The sequence below is a fragment of the Embiotoca jacksoni genome, unplaced genomic scaffold, assembly GCF_022577435.1.
Source record: "Embiotoca jacksoni isolate LCO1_2020_lvr unplaced genomic scaffold, fEmbJac1.0.p SCAF_54, whole genome shotgun sequence".
Classification (NCBI taxonomy): Eukaryota; Metazoa; Chordata; class Actinopteri; family Embiotocidae; genus Embiotoca; species Embiotoca jacksoni.
The window spans coordinates 436,755-447,177 of record NW_027185408.1 but is presented as its reverse complement, the minus strand read 5'-3'; the positions used below and the strand labels follow the sequence as shown (position 1 = coordinate 447,177).

Sequence of the window (10,423 nt, the reverse complement as noted above, 5' to 3'; positions counted from 1 at the left end):
ACGGGATCAAGTCCCCACGATGCAGCTGTGTAAACAGATGTATGTCCCCACAACGTGAGTAATACAAGTACACACAAACAAGCTATCACAACTAAGTGTGTGTATACCCAACCTTTACTCTAAACTAACTCTAACTCTGACCCTCAAACCAAGTGTTGACCCACAAAAAATGTCCTCACTTTGATGGTCTAAAAATAACACTGGTCCTCACAAAGATACAATGACTGAGTACACACACACACACACACACACACACACACACACACACACACACACACACACACACACACACACACACACACACACACACACACACACACACACACACGGGGCTTCAACAGGGGTTTCTGAGGACTTTCAGCAGCCTGCTGGTTCACTGCTGCCCCCCGCTGGTCAACCATATATTACACCGTTTTACCATAAATGTATTAACTCAACTCAGCTTTATTTGTAAAGCACCTTTTATACAAGCCTGCAGCCCAAAGTGTTTCACATCAGAGCAACATACACACATTAAAAAAACAAAGAACCAAACAAATAAACAAGCATACAAACAGAACGATAAGTTTACAAATATAATGTAGGTTAAATAAAATTAAGGACTTTAAATGAAACAATGAATCAACATTTTACGAATCAATAAATAAAATTCAGATATATAAAATAAACACCAGGGATAAAAAACAAAATTTAGATGTAAACTCAGAATGATCAGTCTTAAAACTCGTCCTAAAACAAGTCTAAAAGCATTTCTTTGCATTGTTGATCAGTTTAAAACATTACATAATCAATGATGAAGTAATTGAAATAGTCACATGACATGTTGAACTGGGTAACTGGTTAAATATGTGGACCAACATCCTTCAGAGAAGCAGCAGCTCCCGGTGACCTCTCGATATCTTTCGGTGACCAATCGGCACTCCGGCCCGCCCTCCTTCGTTCCCACTCATGTTGAACCACTCGTGAGGCCTTGAGCTGAGCCTCTCGGGTTATTTTGGGGGTCAGCTGTCATTCGTCCCGTCAGAAGGACCCTCCTCCTCCTCCTCCTCCTCCTCCTACTATCCTTCCTCTGCCTGTTGCTGTCTCTTCTTTACCTCCTTCCTTCACTCCACTGATCCCGGTAAGACTTTTATTTATTGTCCACCTCTTTAGAAATCTCTTTTTTACTCACGTTTTTTTGTTTTGTTTCTTTACTCCTGCCGGCTCATTTCATGACTAGTTTAGAAAAAAATAAATAAAAAAAATAACTATTTGTTCCTGTTTCGGGCACTAAAAGGTTTTTAGTTGGTGTTTACAGATAATTAAATGCTCCTCTGGTTCCTTTAATGATTTAACTTTAATGCACAACACTGGAAGAAGACTTGGAGAGGTTCCATAATGTCCGCCTCGCCACCATAAATTGCTTCGTCACTGCCCGTGTGTCGGCTGTAAATGATCTGTGATACGTCCATATCCACGTTCTCTTTTTACTTCCACCTGCTTTAGTTTATTTTTTTCTGCCTTTAACACATTTAATACGGTTGAGATTTTTTTGGCCTCTTTTCTGCTGTTGGTTAACTTTCAGGTTTTCAGTTATGAATTTGTCTGTCGTCTCTTTTGGTTAAATCAGATGTTTTTTGACTCACTTGAACCACAAATTTATTTTTTCGTTTTGCTCACAAAAACTCATGTTTCTTACTTTCAATTCAACTCAACTTTATTTATACAGCGCCAAGTCACAACACAGGTTATTTCATTGCACTTAACACATTAAAGTCCTTACAACAAGACTTTATAATATTATACAGAGAAACCAACAATTCAACAATTCAACAATTCCCACATAAGCTAGGAGAGAAAAAAAACCTCTTTAAGGGAGAAAAACCTCCAACAGAGGGAAAGAAAAACTCCCTCTTAACAGGAAGAAACCTCCGACAGAACCAGGCTCAGAGGTGGAGAACATCTGTTAACAGAACCAGGATCAGAGGTGGAGAACATCTGTTAACAGAACCAGGATCAGAGGTGGGCAGCCATCTGCCTTGACCGGTTGGGGTGAGAGGAGAGCAGAGAGAGAAAAGGACAGCATAGAGATAGAAGAGAAGAACTTTGAAGGCATCATGTCAACTGGATTCATTTGAAGGATTATCGCTGAGTATTTTTAGATGTGGAAAGATCTCTTTAAAAAAAAATCTAAAATTCAAAACATCAGCGAGATGAAGTTTTAGTTGATAAAAACTGAAACTTTTCACATCTTTTTGCTTTTTGCTTCCTTCAGCTACGTGTTTCTCTGGTTGCTTAAGCTCTGGATTATTTTCAGGTGGTGTTTCCATTATTTTGGCCACCATCTCCTGGGTAGGTTTCAGGTTTTCAACACCTATGTGGATGATACGTTCATATTTTGTTTTGGTCATCTGATTAAAATTCCGGGGGAGGGGCAGGGATGGATTGCGCAATATATGTATATATATGTGTGGGGGTGGAGACTAACTTTGCTTTGAGAGTAGGGGAGGAGTCAGGTGGTGAAGAATATGAAGCAGGTAAACAGACAAAGCAGCAAAACATAAACTCTGATTCCAGTGAAACTGTGTGTGCATTGTGTGTATGTGTGTATGTGTGTGTGAAGTGTGTGTGTGTGTGTGTGTGTGTGTGTGTGTGTGTGTATGTGTGTATGTGTGTGTGTGTGTGTGTGTGTGTGTGTGTGTGTGGCTGTAACAGGCCGCTTGACCATATTTGGACACTCTCAGAATAGATGAGACTACAACAGGTGTGTGTGTGTGTGTGTGTGTGTGTGTGTGTGTGTGTGTGTGTGTGTGTGTGTGTGTGACACAGTGTGGTCGGATGCCTCCGACGGCTAATTTTAACTCGACAGTCATGTTGCGACGGAGCTGTGAAGATAAACAGATGCACTGAATATCTTCACACACACAAACTTGTTTTACTATCCTCATGGGGACTTTAATTGACAGGTTTTTGTAACCAAGTTTTTATGAAGCTTTTTGAGGACAATTTTTTGTCCTCAAAAACATTAACATGATTATTATTAACATTATTTACTTTCATTAAAAGAGTACTTAAAAAAATTATTTGTTCACTCAACGCTAAACATTTCACTCTTAGCATTTCCCAGCATGCCCTCTTCTTCTTCTTCTTCTTCTTCTTCTTCTTCTTCTTCTTCTTTTCTCAGCATGCCTTCTTTTGAGAATAAAGCAACCAACTTAAAGAGGTTTAAGTGATGGGTCGAAGTAATATTGATATTTTTTTAAACATGCAGTTTTGGAGCATTTTAAAATACATAATTTCAAATACATAAGAGTACGAGGTGTGAAGGTGGAATATCTACATCTCAGACACTGACAGACGCCCGAAATTGTGATTGATGTGTGGCACCAGTTGCAGTAATGCTTCACGCTGACTGTCCGTCCATCAGGGCACTGAGGATGGAGACGTCGGTGAAAGCGGAGGTGTTGGTTCCCCCCCAGCCGGACGAGGCGTCCTCGTCTCCGGACCCCGACGGCTCCGAGGGCGACGCTGCAGCCTGCAACTCCTCCTTCAACCACATGGAGGAGTTCAGCCGCCGGCTGGAGGACATCATCCGTACCCACGGATCCGTGGCCGGCCTGCTGGACAAACAGGTGAATTACACAAACTGTTTTACGGGAGTTTACAGAACCTGCACGCTGTCGGCACATCAGAGAAAGTTTTCTAATGTTTTGGATGTGACAGATTGTGGAGGAGGCCGAGATGGAACTGATGATGCAGGAGGCAAAAGATGACATCACAGCTGCCACGGAAACAGGTGAGTGTTAAAGATCCTCCAGAACCGTTCCAGAACCCACCCACCGACAACCAGAACCAACTTCACATTAAGTCCTGCAACCACATGTCCCAGTTCGTGGTGATTTTATGAGCTCGGTTTCTCACTTTGTCTGGATGGCAGTTCAGTCGTGGTTATTTTTTTATTTATTTTTTTTGTTTTTGAGACAATGAAGTGTCGACAGGAAAATGATGGAAAGAGAGACGAAAGAAAATGATCTGCAAAAACAAACCACGACTGTTTGATGAGCTGAAATGATGAAATGAAAAGACTAATCTCACTTCTATGAACATCCGATCCCACATTTCCCATAATGCCATTTTAGGTCTTTCTTGGGAAAAAAAGTCTCTAAAAAGTAATAAATGCTTCTTCCTCTCCACAGAGGTGTCTTCCATCATGCAGAGTCTGAACAAGCTTTCTTCTCCGGAGGAAAAACTGAAGGATCTGGTCAGGAAGTACACCGAGCTGGTGAGAAACTCTCCATCAGACATTTACACAGAAAAACGTGGAATAGACACGCTTTGCTCTGTCTAAGGCGTGAAAGTTTCACGTTTTCTTGTAGCGGGCAAAAATGAAGCCTAATGCATGCGTAGAGTCATGTGGTTTACAGGGAAATGATAGTATTTGCTAAAACACAAAAAACTACTCTACAAAGGCATTTTCATCTCCTGGATTCAAACCTCATCTGACTAACGCCACCCAGCCACTTCTTCTTCCTCTGAATACCGTCGACAAATGTCTTTTGTTGCCTCTTTTGTCGGACCTTGGTCACATGACATTTACGTGAAAGTTTCACACTTTCAAAATGTGTAACTTTCACGCCTTGACAGCCCAAAACGTGTCTATTTCACGCTTTATCGTGAGACTGGATTACATTTAGTGTTTTCTTTCTGGAATTTTTACACAGACACATCCCGTCTCTTTTTCAACTTTTAAATTGAAACAACAGTTGCATAAACAAGCTTGACCTCCTCCATGTGTGTGTTTTTTTTTTCCAGGCAGCTTCGCAGCGCTGCGATGAGCAGAGGATCTCCATCCTGATGGAGCAGCGTCGCGGCAGCGTCGCGGCTCGTAGCAAACTGGAGACTCTGTGCAGAGATCTGCAGTCGCACTACAACGTGCTGAGGGTACGTGAGGGTCGGCGTTTGGGTCGGGTTTGGGCCGGGGTCGGGGTTGGGGTCGGGGTCACGACACCACGAGGGACCACAACACTCAAACCCCTTTTTTGTTTTCTTGCACCAGGAGGAGACGCTGCGGCGCTGCACGGAGGACGAGGAGAAGAGGACCCAGATCACCTCCCACTTCCAGGAAATGCTGACGGAGATCCAGACTCAGATCGAGCAGCACAGCACCCGCAACGACAAGCTGTGTCTCGAAAACTCCAACCTGACCGACAAGCTGGAGGGCCTCATGTCCCAGTGTGAGCGCAGGGAGGAGGTGAGGTCAAAGGTCAACGTGTTCAGTCTGCATGTGGATGCAACCGTTTGAGATCGTCTCTGCTAACAATGGATGCTCCTCTTCCTCTTCCTCTTTCTCTTTCTCTTCCTCCTCCTTCTCCTCCTCCTCCTCCTTTTCCTCCTCCTCCTCCTGCAGGGTTTGGAGAAGATCAACAAGCACCGCGACCTGCAGCACAAACTGACCGAAGCCAAACTGCAGCAGTCGAACGCTCTGCTGACCGAAGCCGAAGAACGACACAAGAGAGAGAAGGAATATGTGAGTGGCAGCGAGCTCACGCTGTATGCTTCGGTTTATGATGTCATCATATCCTTATTTCAAGGACTTTTTTAAATTAAAACAAATGTAGCTGTTGGATCAGTTTGTTTCTGATCTCTGCTTTAATGCAGCAGGTTTTATTGAACCCTTCTCTGCAGTCGCTCTTTTGGACCTGTTGTACGCTCCTCTGTTTAACGATGAACATCGTCTCATGTAAACAACACTTGTACTTAAGTGTCAAATCTCTCCAAAACAGCAGGTTTTTTGTTTTCCTCAACAAATAATCTTTTTGGAGCTGATGCCAAACATAATTAAAAGGATGAGCCTCCACACGTAAAAAAACACCAGGGGGCGCTGCAGACAGGGGTCAATAAAAAAGTCACAACTCATCATTAAGGTTATCATTTGTTCAATTCTATGTGGTGTCACATATTTATCAATATATTTCTGTTTGACATAAATCTTATTCGTGTTTTCTTCCACTACTGTTAATACTTTATTTATTACGCTGTATTTCACACGTTTGCCTGATTGTTCATCTACAGTAAAGCTAAACTTCAGCTCTAATTTTAAAGTGTATTAACATCCATAACTGCACGCAGCAATTGTGTATGTCCATGTTATCGTTTGCTTTATGCTCGATGAGACATGAGTTATCCCGTGTGAAGGTCACGCAGATTGACTGTGTTGTCTCTGTCACCGTAGTTGCTTAGGGAGGCTATTGACAAAACAAAGAAATGCTTCGCTATGAAGGAGCAGGAGCTGACCATGAAGAAGAAGGTAAAGACACGTCTGTAACGCGCCTCTGTCTGTTCTCTTCTAACCAGTTACTGGTTCAGGCCGCTGAGTGGAAACTGCAGGCTCAGACACTCAGAGAGCAGGCGACTGTCATGCAGGCACAGGTGAATATTCACGGACCCGACTGACCGAGCGACCGACTGACCGACCGGTCGGGTCCGAGTGGAAACGTGGTTTCCGACAGGACTGGAAATGTAGAAATAATTTAATCATTTGATGTATTTTATGTAATGAGGGACCTGAAACGTCTCCTGACTGCCAGGAATAAAAAAAATAAAAAAAATCCCCACTGATGTTCATTATCTCATGATTAGGCTAGTTAGCATTTAGCTTCTCCGCTTTAAGAAGGACAAATTTTCTATCTTTTTTTTTTTCCTCCAATATGATTTAAGTTTTATTTATGTGGGAACAAACAGAGTTAAGATTTTTTTTTTTTTTATTCCAGAAACAGCGAAAAGTTGGTAAAGTAGGCTAAAATCTGATCTGTTAGCTAGCCCAATTAGCTTGTTTGTTTGATTGGTGCTTTATTTATTGAGAAATTTTGTATTACTGTCGTGTTTTATGGTCAAATAAAATGTCAGTGTAGCATGTTTGTGTGAATTGTTTCGGTTTAAAACATGATCTTTGTTCAGGATTCAGGATTTGACAGTCTGCAGAACTTTTAATTGCAATCCAACATAAAAGGAGACCGCTGCATCTTTTCACTCATGGAAAAGTAGATGATATGCTGCCTTCAAGTGGAACTCATGATCTTGTGCTTAACATGTACAATCGACACTGAAGTGGTCAAGTCGTGAGGAGACTGTCGAAATGCAAAGGCATGAAAACATTTTGCTCCGACTTATTATTAAGTTATGAAGACAAACCGTACGGGACTAAACTTACAACATGTCAGCTTAACATCCAACCAAAAGTGAGCTTCGGTCGCGTCCGCTATTTCTGTAAACGTCAGCAAACGCGGAGCAAATCGTGAACTCGAAAGTTCTGACGTCATGAACACCACAAGAGGGCGCCGTTCGTATGGAGTTTTCTCCTGAACACGGTTAATACAACGGCCATTTGAACAGAGCTATAGTAAATAAATAAATATATATATATATATATATATATATATATATATGTACATATATAGTCAGGGCTTCCGGGATGATTCCATTTTAAAATATTCAAAAAAATATGGAAAAAGTTCAATTGATGAGTGATTGATGTCTGACTTGCTCGTCTCTCCGTCCATCCACAGCTGACCCTCTACGCTCAGAAGTTCGACGAGTTTCAGGAAACGCTGTCCAAAAGCAACGAAATCTACGTCCGCTTCAAGAAGGAGATGGACAATGTAGGTGCTGACCTCTGAAGCTTCTGAAAAAAGTGGTTCCATGATCTTAGGACGTATTTCCAACACGTCTGACTTTGTTGACGTTGAAACGGACCTTTCAGCACAGCTCTGTCGGTTTAAACTCATTCACCGTTTTCAGATGTCCGACAAGATGAAGAAGGTGGAGAAAGAGTCGACGCTGTGGAGGACGAGGTTCGAGAATTGCAACAAGGCTCTGAATGATATGATGGAAGAGGTATGTTGTTAACGATGGCGGCGAGTTTTGAAAGTCTTGAAATTATACTGTGACGTCGCTGCATGACTTAAACAATGTAAGTACATTTGGTAAAACACCAGATATTTCAAACTGAAGATTGTTGTGGCCGCACATTCTTTATACTTTTGGTTTCCAGAGATTTTAAGGTCTTAAAGAGTCCAAACTGTTCAACAAAACTCAACACACGCCCGAGACAAATCTGTCCTGACCAGATGTGCATAAATTCATTTTCCAAAAAAGAGATACCCAATTAAATTTGAGCCAAAACTTATTGCAGACAAGTTGACCCAGTCAGGTTGACGGACTTGTCAGGTTTCAGTTCCTCTGAAGCAAGTAGACCAGTGAAAAGTGAGTTTAGAGGACAATAGCATCAATGATCTGATTATTCGTAGTTTTCGTGTTTTGTAGTCTCCTTCTCATCTCGTCTCACTTTCCTTTGCGGCTGATTGTCTTCACCTCGTCTCCTCCGTCTTCTTCTAGAGGGCCGAGAAATGCCGAGAGTACGATACGTTTGTCCTGAAGATTGCGAAGCTGGAGAAGTTGTGTCGCACCCTTCAGGACGAGAGGACGGTCCTGTACGACAAGATCAAAGACGTCCGCCTCGCCAACTCCAACGTGAACTCAAAGTTCTCCGGCTGCTCTGAACCTGAAGACAAACCCGACGCTGAGGGTGCCAACAAATCTGCTGTGATGACTCCCGAGGACCTGCAGGACCTCCAGGAGCTCCAGCAGCAGGACCCGGTTCTATCGGAGGGCATGAGCCGTCTGAAGGAGGAGCAGGCCAAGCTGCAGGACTTTGCTGCCTCCCTGTTTTCCACACCGGCCGACAAAGACGAAAAGGAGGATAATGAGGCGGACCTCGAGGAAGACTTGGTTGCTTCGGCGTTTGACAACTTCAAAACCAAACCTGAGGTCCAAAAGGATCAGGTTTCAGCTCCTGAGCGGGTGGAAGATGTAAAATCGGATCACCCAGAGTTGAAGGTTGAAGAGGTTCAAAACCAAACGGTGCCCACACCAGGAGCTCCAACACCCGAAGAGACACCGGCAGAACCGAATCTGAAGGTTCAGACACCAGTCCTGGTTGTAGAGTTGCAACAAGTTAAGGAGGAGATCCAGCAGCTGCCTGCTGCACCGGGACCGACACCAGAACCTGAGGGAGCAAAGGTTGATCCCCTAACAGAGTCAGTAAAGGTCGAAGTGAAACCAGCGGTACCAGTGGAGGTCCAGAAGGTCCAACATCAGCCAGCTGAACCAGTACCGACACCAGAACCTGAGGGAGCAAAGCTTGATCCCCTAACAGAGTCAGTAAAGGTCAAAGTGAAACCAGCGGTACCAGTGGAGGTCCAGAAGGTCCAACATCAGCCAGCTGAACCAGTACCGACACCAGAACCTGAGGGAGCAAAGCTTGATCCACCAACAGAGTCAACGACAGTTGAAGTGAAACCAGCGGTACCAGTGGAGGTCCAGAAGGTCCAGCAGCAGCCGGCTGAACCAGTAGAGGCGTCAAAATCCTCTGAGTCGACTCCACCTTCTGAAAACACGTCTAAAACTGCTGCCTCCTCCGACACCGCCGATTCCAAGAAGCAGGCGCTGAAGAAAAAGAAGAAGAGGAACGGCAAGAGCACGAGCTAAACTTCAGGTGTGTAGAAGATGTGTGTGTTTGTGGTGTATTTTGAGGATTGTGTGTGTGTGTTTGTAACTGAAATCCTACTGTGCCTTTGCGACTTCCTTTTGTAAAGGTTCAAATCTTTGGTTTGTCCCGGCCGGTGCAGCCGAGGTGTTCTCATCTTCGTCACCAGGTGAGAACGGACAAACGAACCGACTGTATTTTACAGTTCAAACGTCAGAATCAAGATTCGGTTCGGCCCGACGGAATGAACGGCCAAACTGACCCGAATATGTACTGTTAGCCATGTAGAGTAAAAGGTCTGTGCCTTATGTAAAACAATGTGTAAGAAAGGCATAGTTTGGTAGCCAGTAAAAAAAAAAAAAAAAGACTACTCCAATAAAGTGACTTTTTTTTTTGACAAACTTGCATTTTTCTATTTTGTCCATTCGTAGCCTGAACATCGACAATCTTGTAGCTTCCACATCAATATTTCTCGCATGTTTATAAACCACACACATTTCAATTTGACATACTTGTGAGAAAAAGAAACCAAAGCCTGCAGAAGAACGTTTCATAAAATCAAGGCTCATGTCCTCGTTATTCAAACGGTCCTCACTTGTACGGTCTGAGAGTCGATCCTCATAATGATAGGAGGACAAGAAAGACACAAACACAACTTTATCCCTTAACTAAAATAAATCATAAGTACAGACACATTTTTTGTTGAAACTCTGTTTGGTAATAAAGTGTAGCGCCACCTACAAGCACCTGCACTGAATTTTTTTGGGGAAATATCCGCATAACCACGTGAAGGGTTATGAATTATATCAAGAGTGCAGTTCAGCCTTGCAGCCACTAGATGGAGACAGAGCTCTTTATTTTACGATTGTAGTTCATGAAGGAGGCAATATAAAAAAAGAT

At 43.1% G+C, this 10,423-nt stretch overlaps 1 protein-coding gene across 2 annotated transcripts; it reads left to right on the top strand.

Moving 5' to 3' along the window:
* The first annotated feature begins 1,024 nt into the window (after positions 1-1,024).
* txlnba (taxilin beta a) lies at positions 1,025-9,924 on the top strand. 2 transcript variants are annotated; one of them, XM_069172574.1, is made up of 12 exons: positions 1,025-1,120; positions 3,407-3,611; positions 3,703-3,775; positions 4,176-4,261; positions 4,792-4,920; positions 5,036-5,230; positions 5,387-5,506; positions 6,334-6,408; positions 7,545-7,637; positions 7,777-7,872; positions 8,374-9,532; positions 9,633-9,924. In XM_069172574.1, the coding sequence occupies exons 2-11, from the start codon at positions 3,417-3,419 to the stop codon at positions 9,523-9,525; spliced, it is 2,214 nt and encodes a 737-aa protein (XP_069028675.1). In that variant the 5' UTR covers positions 1,025-1,120; positions 3,407-3,416; the 3' UTR covers positions 9,526-9,532; positions 9,633-9,924. The 2 variants fall into 2 exon arrangements, with proteins under 2 accessions (XP_069028675.1, XP_069028676.1); XM_069172575.1 differs by lacking the exon at positions 6,334-6,408 and adding an exon at positions 6,212-6,286.
* Positions 9,925-10,423: the final 499 nt, after the last annotated feature.